The sequence below is a fragment of the Dermochelys coriacea genome, chromosome 14, assembly GCF_009764565.3.
Source record: "Dermochelys coriacea isolate rDerCor1 chromosome 14, rDerCor1.pri.v4, whole genome shotgun sequence".
In the NCBI taxonomy this organism is placed as follows: Eukaryota; Metazoa; Chordata; order Testudines; family Dermochelyidae; genus Dermochelys; species Dermochelys coriacea.
The window spans coordinates 8,816,698-8,834,236 of NC_050081.1; the positions used below are offsets into that span (position 1 = coordinate 8,816,698).

Below are 17,539 nucleotides of genomic sequence, written 5' to 3' on the forward strand. Positions count from 1 at the left end.
AGTCTCATTAAACACTGGATTTTTGATCTAAGAATCGTCAAGACAGTTGCATTCCTCTGGGACAAAGCATTCTCCATCAAGAGGATCCACAAACTTCCATGAGATCAGGTGACTTTAGAATCAAACAGGCTTTAGGAAATGCAAAACTTTGATCTACAAAAAACACTTTCCACCATAATAATAATGAATACCCCAAGCAGAACTTATACCCCAGAAAAGATAAGCTAGAGACTTCATGAAATTCTTTAGGGACATTGAGCATTTTCAATGTAAAATAGACAGACTGATGGGCGTCCTGTGCACAGCCATCAGCATTAGAGCGCAAGGTCAATTCTATTAGCTACAGCTAAAGGTCATGCAATAGCATTGTCAGTGAAAAAGATTTGCCAAATATAAAGTTGCTTCTGTTGTAAATATTCATGATGTTCAGTGTTAACTGTCCCACACAAAGCTTAAGCTATATTTTGAGGTCTAACACAAGATGTTCAATAACTGTTTTTGTAATGTAGATAAACCATGAAAGGATTAAGCTCTTCTCCACCTAGGCATCTACTGTGCTCTTCATTGGGGTAGTCAGTATTTTGGGTTGCCCATTGGGGATATTAATTTAGGGCTCACATTTCTTAAGAATGAGAATTCTGAAGCTACTCCATTACATGATAAGCTTGGGCCTTTGAGAGGATTAAAGTTCTGCTCACTCATGTGACTTGGCCTCTGCCAAAGATGAGGGATTCTGGGACTTGTAGTCCAGCAATCATGAAAACTATAGGCTGCAAACAAGGCATGCTGGACATATACAAGGCCTGCTTTCCTCAATGTGCGCAATGATGTCAGGGAGATGGCAGGAGGTGTTGTGTGCATCTCTGCCAAGGAGGAAACTAGGGCAGGACTAGATCAGGGGTCGGCAACCTACGGCACACGAGCCAATTTTTAATGGCACTCCAGCAGACAGCAGCATGCCATTAAAAATTCTGTCCAGCCCAGCCCGCTCTCTCCTTGCAGGGCAGGCAAGCTTCCCCCTCCCCCTGCCTCTTCCCCCAGCATGCTGGGTTCCTGCCCCTCCCTCCCTGCGGCCAATCAGCTGGCAGCCCTTGCTACGGAGGGGGAGAAGGAAAAGTGGAGCCGCAGTGCGCTCACGCTCTCTGCTCCAGCGACCTTAGGGGTGGAATCAGCATATCCCCTCCAGCCACCTGCCGTGAGCTGCTCAGGGCAGGGGCTGGGAGCACGCCCACAACCCCAGCCCTCTGCTCCCCCCCATGCCCTAGCCCTGACTCTGGCACCCCCCACAAATACCCAGCCCTGACTCCTGAACCCTACTCACACCCCCAGCCCTCGCACACCCCATGCCCTGACTCTTGCACCCCCCCATTCCCACCCTGAGCACCAAACAGGACCTCCTGCACATGCGCGCATACACACTCCCACTTGCACCCCTCACACCAAATGGGAGCTGCCCAGGTAAATGCTCCACACCCAAACCTCCTGCCCCAACCCTGAGCCCCCTCCCTCATTCTAGCTCCTTGCCAGACCCTGCACTCCAACCCCCAGCCTGCGCCTTCATCCCCAGCCCAGTGTTCAATGCACTCCCACCCTCATCTCAGTGCAAAGAGAGGAGGAGAATGGCTAGAACCAGCGAGAAGGTAGATACCTACTCTATGTGGACAGGGCTGAGACCTCAGACCAGCAGTGGGGCTGGCAGCTGGGACCCTGGCTGGCAGGAGCTGCCGGTCTAGGGTCCCAGCCACCGGCCCCGCTCAGCCCGCTGCCGGTCTAGGGTCCCAGCCACCGGCCCCGCTCAGCCCGCTGCCGGTCTGGATTTCTGGCTGCTGGCCCCTTGCCAGCCAGGGTCCTGGCTGCAGGCCCCGCTCAGCCCGCTGCTGGCCTAGGTGAACGGAACCCCAAGCTGGCAGTGTAAGATCAGCATTTTAATTTAATTTTAAATGAAAATTCTTAAACATTCTGAAAACCTTGTTTATATACGACAATAATTTAGTTATAGATTTATAGCTAGTTATACAATATATATAGACTTATAGCAAGACACCTTCTAAAAAACGTTAATGTATTATTGGCATGCAAAATCTTAAATTAAAGTGAATAAATGAAGACTCGGCACACCATTTCTAAAAGGTTGACCCCTAGACTAGATCTTGCTAAGCAGAGTGGGCTTAAGGGACAAGCCTGTGGACAAGGGCTGGATAAGAACTGAGCAAAGAACTAGGAGAGCCCTATGTGAATTGTGAACTCCTGAAAAAAGGAAGAGATGTTCACCCAGACAAAACTGTACAGCAGAGGTGTTTACCCCCAGAAAGGGGAAGTGAGCCATAACCCACTTGTTTATACATGTCCATTGCTGGCAATAAGTTTCATGTAGGGGAATCCTAAACCATGGATTGTAAATAGTAAGCAAAATTCAGTCATCCAGGATAATTTAGACAGTTTGATAACATTTCCCAAGGTATTGGGCTGAACATTAAGCCTCAAGCAATTTTAGCAAGTTCATTTTGGCTACTGTGGTACACCAGAATTGACATCTTAGAACTATGGTGTCAGTTAGCAATAAATGGACAGCAAAGATACTTTGGTTCCCAGTTTTCCCTATTCTGCATATAGCTCACACTGCTGTAGGTGTTAAATGCAAGAGGCAGTGCTGCACAGGTGCTGAGTTAATGCCTGCATCTTTGCAACACCCAGCCTCTTAGCAGGACAACTGTAAAGTGAAAATAAAATTAATTCCCAAAATAGGCCAAATGCCCCACTAACCAGGCTATAGGAGCATTCAGCTTTAATGCAACCCAGAAACAGTTACCTTGGCTTTTATTCTTCTCTGGTCCATTTCCTTTTGCAATTGCCTGCGCGTTTTCCCCATCTGGCCTCTGGCATCTCTCTGAAGTGCATCTTCAAACTCAGAGTGAGGTAGATACCTGGATGAGGGTGGGGATGGAGAAAGGGACCGTGGTCTGCTAAGAAATCTTTTTGGATGTGGGGTGGCTGTGAAATAAAGATGTGAATGCTATTATAACTAGTATCAGAAATTAGCAACAAAAACTATAAGGGTGAATAGACTTAAATCCAGAAGTGTGCCAAATGTTCCAAGAGTTAAAGGGGAGCATTCTGCAAAAAAATAATTTTTAAAAACAAATACCCTTATTTTATAGTCCTCTGTCCCAAGCCTCCAGTTCTTCCTGGCTCATACCATAATTATGTAGTTAGCAAATCAGAAGTGCCAGAAGATGTCACAATAAGGCAGCAAAAATGTATTTTAAGAAGGTTCAACATTAGGGCCTGCTATAGAAGTTGACAACGTTAGAGCCATGTTATAACATGGTTTGGTCTGGCATCTGTAGACTGGATCAAGCCATATAACAGTGTTACAATCCCTCTCAGTGTACATTATTGTTACATAACATGATTATCACAAATTAAAGACAAGGGATGTAACACCGTTGTATATTAGAACTGGACATCTATAGTGTGTTATAACAAGGTAACAGGCCCATTTTTCAGTACTTCCCTCCCTCACAGTATGGTCAAGAGTAGCATTCTGAACTTTGCTCATTTGTTACTCTGTGTACTTCACTTTTCATTTCTAGTGAAGCTCTGATAGCTGTTTAGGTGTGGTGTTTAGTTAACACTTTACTAACAGGATTTTATATTTTTGGGCATGTCACCCAATGATATAATTCTAGAGCTGAAGCTAGGCTTCTGAATCTCTATGTTCTACTTTCAACTTTAAGTGAGAAGGAAAGCTTTACTTTTAACAAGGTTGTACTTCACTAGCGCTTACACAGTTACACTCTGGATTGTTACCTTGGTGAGGTTTCCTTCCCCGATAATCCATTACACTATCACTGTGCTGAGACAGTTTATCTTCATCTGTCAACATCTCTTCCCTGGGATGCTCACCCAAAGCTCTCTTTAACATCTATTGATTAGAGATTATTCTGGTCAGTTTCATTAGTTCATCCCAATAAAGTCTAGAATTGTTTAACAAAATTAGAGGTACTAATTGTAGATTTCCTTCCAGTTTTGTTGTATATTGAACTCACCTTCTGAATTTCACTGGGAATTTAAATAGAAACACGTTCAAGAAATATCAAGCTAAGCAAAAGATATACTACTATAGATTTAAACAGTGGTACAAGAATTTCAGAATGTCAGTATAAACTAAATTACACTATTGTGTAATATCCAACCATTAGTAATCCTAGTATTTCTCCTGAACGAAGTAGTTGTATTTTATAAAGTGACTATTAATGCATATTTTGCAATGTCACCAACATTTCCCTAATCCAAGATGAAATAACTCATTTTCTTTAAGATTATTTCTGCAGCATCTTCCATTCTTCTACATGGAATACAGTTCAGGTGTTTTTAAGTCCCTTTAGAAATTAATGTATCTGTTAATCCTACCAAGATTGACCTGATTCCCTAGATTTTAGTTAGGCTTCATACACTTGTTACAAATGCTGGATAAATTCCAAAATACTATCAAGAATGGATTCCCACTTACTAAATCTAGTTCATTTAACCTGCGAGAGAGTTTTTCTGACATTTCATGCAGCTCTTGCTCAGATAATTTATTCTTTGCCCTTCTGCAGGAAAGGGGCTCCTCTCCAAATGAATTTGTGATAAAATTTTCAGATCTGCTAAAAAAAGAAAGGTTTTGTTTAAAAAAAAAAAACCCAGACACATACCGCCAAGGTTTCATTTTTGTCCCAACAAAGATTTATGGTCAAAGGTTACCATTACTTAACAGATCCAGAACTCAGTTCACTTTTTTTGTTTTAACTGGGATTAGGAAATTATATAGAAAGATCTTGTGAGACAGAATTCACCTAAGCATTTATAGCAGTATTTCCCCTAGTTGTACAGTGAGTGTTTACAAGAATCAGAGGTCCCAGCCTCCTCTGGCTGCTCAAGGCTTTTTAGGAGCATTTGGAACATTTTTCCCCTAACAAGATACCAAGAACAGATTCTTACAAAATATTTTATTTGTATCTGGTTCTTAGAAATGAGTTTCTCTGTATGAAGAAAGATAGAGTTAAAAGGCCATTGTTAAAGGGAATAAAGATATTCTAGTTCTTCACTTAAGTCTGCACCTCTCACTCTGCCACTAGCACCAATCAGCTTTGGTTGTTACCTAGGCTGGATTCTGAGCAGCAGCCAAGAAGTGAATGGCCCTGTTTAAGAAAGTGAGCAGTGAAAGCCTCAGCTACTCATTCAGTATAAAAGAACCTGACTTACCTTTTTCCACTAGACGGACTTCTTGTTTCAGGTTTTGTGATTCGTGCTACTGATATTACCTGGTCAGTGCCTGGTGAGATGTCTTGGTGTAAGCAGGTAGTTGATGTATGTGAGGCATCCACATCAAGAGCCTATTAGAGAAGGGAGGAGACAAAATCAAATTATGAACTTTCAGTGAAAGGCTCAAAGATTCCATAGACAATACAGCAAATTTCTGGCATGGAGAAGACCACCTACGAGAGTCTGTATGAACACACATCTCAAATCATAAAATCAGATATTAGTAGAGTTATACTGCCAGCCTCCTGCTCAGGAAAAGGGAGTTGAGTGTCAGTGTTAAATTAAGTCAAAAAGGCAATTAAGTCTAATAAAACAAATACTGGGAGACTTCAAGTACCCACATAATCTGGTCAAGGGTCACCATGGGAAAGAGCTAGAGAAGTGATTTCTTGACATCTGAAATATTTGTTTATTGGAATAACTAATTCCAAAGCACATAAAGAGGCTATTCACTTAATCCTCAGCACCACAAAAGTTTGTTCAATTAACATTGAGACCACAACAGAACTAATTTAGGGCTCAGATTGAGTAGGTATATAGAGTCAGATTATGTATACCATTATGCCATACTGCTATCTTGTTATCAAGAACTTCAGCCCCTATTTAAAAAGCCTGACCTACAGCTTCATACTGGTTTAACCAACAGTGTCGTTTCACCAGTTTACCAAGATTGGTATAAAGTATCACTCATATTTAAACCTGGTTTTCAGCGGTTTAGCTTGCATCAAAAAATTTACAGATGCAATCTAAATCAACATAACCAGTTATAAACAGATAGAAATTTAGGGCTTGTTTATGCATAATTGGTGCACCAAATTAAGTTTAGTTAGAAATCCCCACACAAGTTGGACTCATTTCTCTCTTAGGGTTACAAATAATCTCAAATGTGAACATAAGGCATCTAATGGAGAGATTTCTACTCACCCTCAAACATTAGCTGAGAGCTGTAAACTTCCCCATTCATCTCTGCAACTCCTAAATGATCACTGGATCTCTGAGTTAAGTGTCAACATAATTACCTAGTTCTTTCCTAACAAAGAAGAGAGGGATCTCATAGTTGCAGCGTTCACTGTGAGTGAGGTCTCATTTTGATGCCCCAAGTGGATGGTATTTGGGAGAGGACCACCATTTATTCCCTCTCCTGCCACAATTAAGGAGGCTTGCAGAGCCCACAAGCATATTCAAGCTCAAAATACCCAGTGGACCTCTGACTTGAGCACATTTAAGAAAGTGTTACACTTTACTAGAAAGTGAGATGTGAAAAATCAGCAGATGTTATCTGCCTTTAATCAGTGGCAGACAGATTCATATTAACACAACATCTAGCTGTTGTCTATATCCTCTAGGTGGCAAGTAGTTGCATCATTTACTACTAACAAGACTAGTCCAGACCACTAGCCAGACATACAACATCTTACAGCAAATAGTTGTAGACTGACAGCCTGGCACAAGATCTTTTCCACTTATAAAGGGGAAAAAAATGTGATTTGCTGTCAACGTTAGTGCACTGATCAGCATGTATCTAAGTTCATTAACATCTCCTTTTGCTCAGCCACAGCAGTGTGAAGGGAAGAGTTATAGACTGCTTTGGGAAGAGTCCAGAGACTAAGGTTATGTCTATGACAGCTGACTTGGACTCGCAGGGCTTGGGCTAAGGGGCTGTACAACTGTCATGTAGATGTCCAAGTTCTGGGACCCTCCCACCTCTACACTGCAATTAAACAGCCCCTTAGCCTGCGCCCCATAAGCCCGAGTCAATGGGCATAGGCCAGCCACAGGTTTTTAATTCCACTGTAAAACATACCCACTGTCCTGCAAGTAACCCTTGTCGTAGCAGAAGATAAAATACTAGAACTGCAATGTTAAGTTGGCTGATCTGGTTATAGTAAGACTAAAAACAAAGGTTTGTTGGTTAAGTTAGAAGTGAATTCCACTATATTCTGAAAGTCCTATTCACCTCCCATCAAAGCTTATCTTCTCATGTTCCAAGTAGTAGGTCAGCCCCACACTGGCTTCAGCCATTTTTGGTGATCAATCAGCCAAGAAGTGCTTTATGGAGCAAGTAAACTTCTCCTGCTCAGCTAGTTCCTATAAGGACCTGCTCCCCAGCAGACCCTTTGAGTGGAATGAAATCTGCTAACCAGTTTGTGGGTTCTGAATTATCCAGTTGTACCAAAGGGCAAATGCAAGGACAAAAAGGAGGGGGAAGTAGTCTGGCTAGGTCAATGACTGAGGCAAATCCTCTGAAACCCGGGCAAGTCACATTTTTCTGGAGATTCCTGACTCTAGGGTGTGACCAATATCGAAAGATACTAGGCAACGAGGAAGTTAAAATATTCTTCCCAAACATCTTTAGATAAATCCAGCTGATATGTAGTAGCTGGGTACTTTTGCTGAACTGGTCAGCAATGTAAATGTCAGTGTTTACATCATCAGGAAGTGCTAACATCCCATTGAGATATGACTAGTGTAGTTTACAATCTACCTGTAGACACACCAAGTCAACACTGCATCAGGTCACATTCAGAAGGTTTTGAAAAGAAAAGCAGCAACAAGTTTAAGAGGAAAGCTTCATTTCTGCAAGGTAGTAGGAATACCAAAAATGCCTGCACAGTTGTGGGGAAATTCCATGTATGCAGGTTTACAGCAACTCTGCCTAAAACATATATTGATTTTACAAATAGTGGAAAGTCATAGTTACCTTAGCCACATCATCCATGCCGTTTCGCTCATCTTTTGACACTGCCTTATCTCCAACTGGAAAAACTGGCAAAAGAAGCAGCAGTGTTTACTGGATTATTTATTCTCTACATAGCACTCAAGTGTGTTTAGTGATTTACAGAACAAATACAAAGGCATGGACCCTGGCTCAAAGAGCTTACAAGCTATTTGTCAAAAGAAGTGTAAAACAATAGGGGAAGGAAGACCGTAATTAGATGTGTGGCTATTCAGTTATGGCATGCACACACTGATTTTTTTATTTTTTAAATTTGAGAATTTCTTGTAGGCTTTGAATTTTCAGGACTGTCATCTAAGAGGGTGATGCTATGGAAACTGGAAAAGTAGCCAGTGTCTCCAAGGTAACAGTGAAGTTAGAAAATAAGCACTTAAAACGAAGTCTTGTCTATACTAGGAGGGTTTAACCATGTTCTCTGGAATGGATTAACAGTTTGTTTTAGGCTACATTCATAGTTAGTTTATTCTGCACCAGGTCAGCTGCACCTTTTGTCAATGAGTTTCTGTAAAACAGACAAAGCTTAGATAGATTAACTGGAGGGGGGAAGGGAAAGGAAAAAAAACCTACAGTTGAACAATGGAGACACTTTACTTCTCAGCACAATAAATCCCCTTTGACTATGACCTATTTTCACTCCTCTGGCAGACATTGTGATAGAAGTGATTTGCTCACATCTGTTAAGAAATGTGAATTTAGTAAGGTTTGAACAGCAAAACACAGATTAAGGTTTTCAAAACAATGTTTCCCCCAATGCCAATAAGATGAATTCAAAATAACAAGCACCAATATTTAGCACTCCATTAGAACACAGTTAATATGAAGCACAACTTGTTCTTACCAGGGGCAAGTCTTGACAGAGAAACACTATCAGAAGTAGTTGACTCCTGTCTAAGTGGTTCTGCAAACTGCAAAGAGAAGTAAAAATGCATATTAAATTAACAATTTCGTATTCTTCCTGCTGAACAGGAATGTTTTGACAAGGCCATAGATTAATAATCCATTTGGAGATACAGTCCAGATAAACGCATCCGATGAAGTGAGCTGTAGCTCACGAAAGCTTATGCTCTAATAAATTTGTTAGTCTCTAAGGTGCCACCAGTACTCCTTTTCTTAGTCCAGATAGATAACTCATTAATTCCACTCTAGAAATGCAATAGAGAAAAGCCGAAGATATTTACTAATAAAATCAAGTAAGAGGTTTTCACTTACAACAGAAGCTTCAAGTCCATGACTGTTAGCCAAACCTGGGAACTGTCTGGCTGAACTTTGGTATTCCCTTCCCATTGAATAATGAGGCATGGGTTCAGGAGGCTGATATGGTGGTTGCAAAGGAATAGCTGGGCGTATGGGCTCCCCAAGCTTTTTAGCACTGGAACTCAAACTCTCTTTGAGAAATTCAGTGGAATTAACAGAATCCATTGATCCTTAAAGACAAATATGAAAAGTTTATAGTCTCAATTAATCTATTTAACAAAAATGCCAGCTGGACACTTTCATTCAGCATCATCTTTGAATAAGCATGTTACTCCTCAATCATTCTAGAGTTTAGTACACATAAGAGATATTGACAGTAGCTTCCATCTTTGTTGCATACTGCAGAATTTGGATTTTGGGTGTGAGAAACTAATTAGAGAGAAGAACTGATTTGATAATTTAGCATTAAGTTAGTTAAACAGTCATATGAACATCTGCGTTTTCTGATTTATCAGGTGTCAGACCATTCAAATTTCCTCCAAAACTGAAATAAGGAAGAAAGGACAAGAACTACTTATAGAAGTAACTCTAGATAAAGAAATAAGAAGCCTTCTTTTGTCAGATACTGTATTCCTAGTCTCAAATCCATGGCTGTGAGGATTACTGCCAACGGAACTAGGAAGGCTAAAGAATTTCTAAGGTATTTCTCAGAAAGTCAGCATTTCACTCACCTTCCCTCTCTTTTACAAGTGCTCTTCTGCTGCTGGAAAGCTGACTAGATGATACCACAAGTTGACAGGATGCCACAGTAGCCCCAGAGTCTTCAGGTTCCTTGATCTCCTTAGACCTCTCTCTCTCTGCCGGCAACATTTCAGGGAGCTCAAACTCTGGAAATGATTTTTGAAAGTAGGTTAAACTTATGTTTAAATAATTAAATGCATTTTTACTATTGGCTCTGTGTTCAGACAGTGTTCATACTGGACTGAATTAGTAACTAGCAGATGCTCTTCACTGCTATGGGGACAGCAGAATGTTGCAGGGGGAAGTAGTAATACTTCTAGGAATTGTATTTATCCATCACAGTATGCTACAGAAGTTTTACTCACAGATTTGCTCAGCTACCATTGTAGGGGAAAGATAAGTCAGCCTCAGTACCCATTCAGTCTTTCGCTTTGCAAAGGACATTATCAACAAAAATGCAATTGGTGTTCAGAATGAGTGGTTCCTATTACCAATTCCCTGAGCCATCTGGTTCCCTTAAAGAATGTTTCTGAATTGCCCAGACTCCTACCAACTGTTTGCTATAAGTAAGCTTAAAGAATAATTCATTGCTAGGTTTACATAGTATCTTGAAGCAACATTGTTACAATTTTACATTTCATACTGTGATAGTCTGAGGCCATCCAGTTATGCTTTCATGTCCTTCTGAACTGGGTCTAATTCACACTGTTTTGCTATGTAGTCCTTTTTTAGGCAAAAAACAAAACCCCTCAACCAGAAGGGATAGATAAAGGTCAACTCTAAATCAGGTTTGAAAACCCTAAACTCTAGGGAACCAGATATTTCCATCTCAGCAGGATCACCTCATCTTGACATAAGTACACTGGATACCACACAGCTCTATCTGTGCAATAAGAACTATAATATAAGAATATCCATCTGCTATTGGCAATTATTCAAAATCCACTGGTGTTACTTGTAAGAGTAAAGATTTCTCCTGTTCTCTTGACCTAGGTTTTCTCCTACCTACAGTTATGCAGGGTACTATATGCCAGTTGACTTTCCCCAGATCTGCCCCAGAGGTGGCTTCATCTCAGTTGTGCTAACCATATACAAGCTGAAACATTAGGGAACCTTCAAAACAAAAGGAGCTATAAGCTTTTTGGTTTACAAGCATGTTCCCCAGTCCCTTCATACATTTAAAAATACTAAGCACTTTTGACAGTGTATGTTTGATTGCTAGAAGAGTACATGTCCATATAGAACAGTCTTAAAGGTATATTTTAAACTCACCTTCCTTTCTTAGAGAAAATGAATGAGCAGTGTCCCCAAGTCTGATTAATTCGCTAGTAGATTCTGATCCTTCTACATCCCAAGATGGGACAAAAATATCTGACTGGGAAGACCTAAGAGGAACACAATGCAGCAGATCTATTAGCAATAACAGTCTTTGCTTGCCTAGGCCACAAGATGGAGCTGCCGAAGAATCCTAACTCTACATCTTCAGTTAGCTGGCCTTTACTTTTTAGAGGAGTATGATCAATTTCAACAAAGTAAGCTAATTTAATAAATAAGTAAATAAAATAAATGTAGTACAATTGATTAACTAAGCCTCAGCGATTTAAATTAAAAAGCATGCACTGAGACGACAATGGAAGTTTGGAACATAACTCAATACTGTGCAGCTTCACCATTAAAGGTGGATTAAAAAATTTTAAAACTGCAAGTTGTCTTAGGGTTTGCAATGCAAACACATACTTGATCCAAATTTTAGATCTCTTGCTGCCCAAAGACGACCAAGCATTCCATTTGACGCTTTTACTCAGTATGTTTTTTTTATTTGCAAAGTATGAACATGCTAGACAGTTTATAGATATGTAAAAATACAGTTACTGTGCCAGCGTAACTTTAAAACATTCAGAACCAGTCTTACTCCGCAACTGATGGAAGTTTCAGAGGTGGCACAGGTTCCTCATGGTCACCTTCCAGCTGCTCTTGAAGCACCCTTTGAATTTCATTGTTAGCTAGCTGGTCAGGTTCATCTGTTTATAATCAAAATTCATTTGTTAATTTCAAGAAAAACCACACACACACAGGATGGGTACTACTGCCAATATCACAAAAAATAATTTGACAGAAATGGCAATTTTAGACTTAACATACTGTCATACTGAAAAGGTTTGTATATTTTTGTTTAACAGTACAGTTTATATTAATATAACAACTTCCACATACACCTTATTCAATAGAAGCTTCAGTAGTAAGTTTGGAAAAAATGTTAACTTTATGAATTAGTGTGAAAACGTTGTTAGGAGATGGTTTATGCCACAAAAGAGAGCCGTGTTAAAGGAGTACTTTTTTTTTTTTTTTTTTTAAAAAAAGGCTTCACCTTTTATTACCATATATTACTGAAACTAAAAGATTGTAAAACCAACTTTCTGTTCACCAGGATTACTGAACGAAATGGAACACAAGTACAAAACTTGGGAAATGAAAATAGATTAAGTTCCACTTCTGTTTGTGATCAGTTTCAATCCCTTGCTTTCCTGCAATGTTTGGATTACATACATTGCAAGCAAAGTTTTAAATCCCAGCAAAAACCTACTTAATTGCAAACGCTCCTGTTCATCTTAGGTATTGTAAAAACAAGGTTTACAAAGTCTATTTTCCATACATGATACTAAATGGCTATGGGCTTCCTCAAAAATATAGTTGCTAATCAGGGGGAGTACAAACTTAATCTAATACTAGGAGCTTATTCAATCCTTAAACATACAAAGAATGGTGTATATATGAAGGTGAAATTTACACTTCAGTATGGTAGCTTAATAGTAGCACAGGAGGTATGCAGGCAAGATAAACAGTCTATCATAATAAGAAGCAGCAGCACATAATATCTTGAGCGGAGATACCTTTGTTAGTCTATTTACTCACCCCCATTCTGAGAAGAAGTTTCACTGATTTGTTCTGTAAGATATTCAAGCAGGCCATCAAATATTTCTAACAGATTTCGGATAGATTCTCTCTCTCCTTTCACAACGTTCTCTCCTTAACAGAGATTACTATGAAATTAGTAAATAGAGCTTAGAGAAAAAAAATTCAACTTTAAAAATTTGTCAAAATCTTGGAAAGTCTGTTCAGAGAAATGCACATACAGATAACTCAGAAGAAATTTAGCTGGAGTTATATGTTTGGGTCACTGTTGGATGTTTATTTCTGCAACATATTTTAATGTAGGTGGCAAACATCCTGAAATGTACATTTTCTGTTCCAACAATTCAAAGCCTAACCTCACTGACACTTTTCATCAGCTTTCATGGAGCATACTAGACATCAATATTACACGCTGCATACTTAGTCTAGTGAAAGTCACATTAGCAGTTCATCCAGTTTCTACAGAGTAAAAATCTGCTAGAGTAGGCTGTTGAGATCTTTGCCTACACTTTATAGCTGGTTCAGCAGATAGAATTATAGTCAATATGAAACTAATGAAGGTCGTTGGGGAACTTGGTAGGATTCTCATACATGCCTGCTACTGCAAAAACCAACTATTAGCTGGGAAGGCAGGATGTAGGAGTCTTTCAAAAATGTCAGCAATACTCTGTAGACATACCTACCAGTCAGCAAGAGATGCTGTTAGGAGGAGAAAGGTTCCATCCTCCCTTTTTAGGGAATCAATTATTTATATGATACTATTGGTCTTCGCTAGCCAGAGTAGAAGCCCCTAAAAACCCAAGTCTTCAACGTATACATACATGTCCCAGCCAGCACAAAACTGATAATCACTGTGTAGGCTCAAGTTTCAGGGGACTTAGATACTCTCCAATTATTTACAAAAAGTCACAAGCAATACTGCAATCTTCAGAGCAAGCCAAATATCCAGATGGGTATTAACGTATAATTGCAACCAGAATTTGAACTATTCCCTCAGTATTTCACTGCAGATGTTTGTTAGCACTGTTACTGTTATGAGATTGACCTGGTTTTTATTTCAAGATACATTATTGAATAAAAGAAAAGGAGTACTTGTGGCACCTTAGAGACTAACAAATTTATTAGAGCATAAGCTTTCGTGAGCTACAGCTCACTTCATCGGATGCATTTGGTGGAAAAAACAGAGGAGAGATTTTTTCCACCAAATGCATCCGATGAAGTGAGCTGTAGCTCACGAAAGCTTATGCTCTAATAAATTTGTTAGTCTAAGGTGCCACAAGTACTCCTTTTCTTTTTGCGAATACAGACTAACACGGCTGCTACTCTGAAACCTGTGATTATTGAATAAAAAAATTCTTAAATTGGGACTCATTTCAAGTAAGATTAAATGACAGGCTTAAAAATGGAAGGTCTCAAAAAACCCTGGGATTTCAATTTAGACAATTAAAATATCTAAATAACTATTATAAAAATTCACATTGTAACATGAATGTCATAGCAAATATATTAACTACTTTGACAACATCCAATTAAAATCAATTTTAAATTAAATAAAATTGAGACCATATTGGCTATTTCTCACTTGAATTACTACAAATATTGATATTTTGAACAGATTCAAACATACACAACTACCCGTTAGCTAGACAGTTCATCTTGCCTTGTCTGTTTTTAAGTATCTGTTCGAATCCAAGTGTTTACCACCACAATGTGTTTTCCCTCTGTTGCCAAGTATGGCAATTATACCCCCAAGCACACATTCAAGGCTTTTTCTACTGTTTCCAAGGTGAGAAGGGCAAAGACTCTTTTCATACAGCCTGACACTGCCAACCACAACATTGTTCCAGCTGAGTGGAAGTGTGTGACTTGATGCAGAAAACAAGATAAAAACTGCTATATATTACAGTAGGTGTAATTAGATGTCTGCAGTGTCTCAATCCAACTGGTAGCTTCAAGGTAAAAAAAAATAACCTCAACGCTGATTTACGACGATCCACACTGCAATACAGTACATATGAAATCCAATTAGGTGCTTTAATCTAATTTTTTAGTTATTTGCTTCTTCTCTAAATTGATGGCCCAGTTTTCAGACCAAGACTATTTTTGGGCATAACTCATTGCACATGCACAATTTTGCATGCAGATATGGAAACGTACTCTGAAAGATCAGATCCTTGCTTATAAAAAGTAAGTTGAAAGTAAGGTCTTGGGTATTTTTCAATCACACATGTATACTCCTCACTTCTGTTGACCATGACTGTAAGTACTCACCAGTGACGTGAGACAAGCTGACCTGCAAGTAGTCCAATGCCAGAGAATCTATTACTGCTTGCACATTATGTGCATCATCCTCTTGGCTTTTGGGAGAGGCTATGAAATCTACAAAGAAGAAGCATTACATCATACTACAGCCTACTTGAAGAGAATAATGTTCTGTGTAGGCCCTAAAAGTGGCCTAATTGTTTCTTGTTTATTTGCAATGAAGTTAAATGCAAAGATTGTGTAAAGTAAGAAACCCAATTGTCATTTTGTCATAGGAAAACAATTCAATGGTTACTGCAAATAAGCACAGAGCGTGCACTCAAATACATAAACAGATAAAGAGCCACTGGTTATAATTCACATGCATGTGCATTCAGTTTTGAAACTTGACTTAGAAGATAAAACTGAATAAAGTAGTATTTTTCTCACAGCTTTTAGTACAATGGGAAAACAAAAAATTTAAATTTTGAGATCTTGACTAGAGTTTGTTGTATTTTGTTTAAGGTCTCTCTCTCTTCTGTACTATACCAGCAATGGTGTTACATGAACCAGTTTTTAAACACTTTAAAATTACTTTGGATTAACAGACTTCAGAGCATGTCTTCATTAAGATGTTTTTTTAACCTCAAATTTGATTGCCAGTTAAAGCAGTTAACACCTTTGTAAAAGCTAGTCTGGACATTCCCAAAACACTTGTAGTTTACCCCAGTGTAAAGAAAGGTTTACATACAAAATTGCTCAGCACTGGCTTAGTTCTGCTGCCAGTGCAGTCAATGGGAGTTTTATCATTGATCTGAACAGGAGTTTGGCAGAGGTTTAGTGCTTTTGAAAAAAATCACACATTCTAGATATGTAATTCTAAACATTTGAATAGAATAGGATAAGATTCAGCATTAGCATTCCATTCAGATGAACTGGACCAGTTCTTACTTTTCAGAGCTATCGTTTTAGCCTGTCTGTAGGCCCTTCAAGGCCTAGTCTACACTAGAAAAGGTTCATCAGTAGAGGATGGTTTGCTGGTATAGCTAATGTAACCCCAGCTCATACTGACAAACAAACAACAAAAAGAGTGCTTTACCAATATAGATGATAACAGTTCAGCAGCAAGCAAAATAAGCTATACCAGCAAAAACACTGTCTACATTAGGGCTCTTGTTGGCAAAGAAAAATGGCTAAAAGCCCACAACCGTAACTACATTGCTACGCCAGCAAGAGCCCTACAGTAGAGATGGCCCACATCAACACTGCATTGAGTCACATTCATTATGTTTTTTTCACATCAATAAAGAACGGATAAGCAACTTAAAACAAAACAACATGAAAGCTTAAATTCTTCCAAAACTAATGGTTCTACCAAACTGGTACTGGTATGGCAAATTACCAAATACCAATGAACCTTGGCTATGTTTGGGATTAGTGTTATAAAATGCATCCAATATAGAAAGTAGAGCAATGCCAACAGCCCCACACTACAGTAATTTTTCCATTGCTCTGGTTTAAGAAAAACTTCTGTTATAAGCATGAAATTTGGGAGGGGAGAGAGGAATCGTTTGTAACATGATCCCACCTGAATCTTGTAATAAAATTCATGATAGGAGGCTTATATCACAGAAGGTCAGTAGAACAGAATTGAACAAGATGATACATATTTGTTTTTGTAATAGACAGCTGTCCTGCTGGTACCTTCCACCTAGCAACTTCATTCCCAAATTCTAGCACTACAGCAGCTTTGTCTAGAATAGGATAAGAGGTGTATTAAAACATCTTTAACATTTTTGAAAGTCCATGGTATAAGGCTTTTAAGGGTCTGTCTTTTTGACAGCAAAACATTCTTTACTCAGGTTAGGTAACTTTCATTAAAACAACAGTGACATGGTAACTTTGCTTGTAACTTGGGTTAGCTGTTTGAGTTAAAGGCAAGAGGGGAGCCTGGAGTTGAATTTGAGCTGCTAACCCCAGATACAAGCCAAGTTAAAGTGTCTCCACTGCTATTTTACTCAAGTTAGCTAACTTGAGTTAACAATTCTTTTTTTTCCTGTGTAGACTTATCTTACTATATACTAAGCTGCTGAAGTTTTTAACCAGATTAGTATGGTTTAGAGGCAGCGTGCCTTGTCCATACTAAACTTTAAAACACAGATAGCATGTGCTACCATCACACCTTTAAATCCTACTGCAGACAAGGCCTCACTTGAGTAGTTTAGGAACATTTAAAGAGTACACCAATCTCGTTTGCACTAGATTTTTCAAACCTGTTTGTTTGAATGTTAAGCTACACAGTATGTTTACCAGCTGTGCACAACATGTATTCTACTGGCCTGGGTTTACTTTGTGATTTTACTTTTGAAAATGGGTTATTGGAACTTGAGAAATTAATAATTCTTC

General features: G+C 39.1%; 1 protein-coding gene across 7 annotated transcripts in view; it reads right to left on the bottom strand.

The window, feature by feature from the left end:
• Positions 1–17,539, bottom strand: part of CEP95 (centrosomal protein 95) — a 29,499-nt gene that overhangs the window by 9,459 nt on the left and 2,501 nt on the right. For 3 of the 7 annotated variants that reach the window (XM_038372126.2, XM_038372122.2, XM_038372124.2), the window contains exons 3-14: positions 15,164–15,271; positions 12,893–13,006; positions 11,892–12,000; positions 11,252–11,364; positions 9,970–10,125; positions 9,254–9,468; positions 8,883–8,949; positions 8,009–8,073; positions 5,248–5,378; positions 4,514–4,649; positions 3,811–3,925; positions 2,810–2,991 (exon numbers count right to left, since the gene is read on the bottom strand). In XM_038372126.2, coding sequence (XP_038228054.1) covers positions 2,810–2,991; positions 3,811–3,925; positions 4,514–4,649; positions 5,248–5,378; positions 8,009–8,073; positions 8,883–8,949; positions 9,254–9,468; positions 9,970–10,125; positions 11,252–11,364; positions 11,892–12,000; positions 12,893–13,006; positions 15,164–15,271 — 1,511 coding nt within the window. The remainder of the gene's footprint in view (positions 1–2,809; positions 2,992–3,810; positions 3,926–4,513; positions 4,650–5,247; positions 5,379–8,008; positions 8,074–8,882; positions 8,950–9,253; positions 9,469–9,969; positions 10,126–11,251; positions 11,365–11,891; positions 12,001–12,892; positions 13,007–15,163; positions 15,272–17,539) is intronic. The other 4 variants (XM_038372127.2, XM_038372123.2, XM_038372131.2 and 1 more) reach the window with 3 other exon arrangements.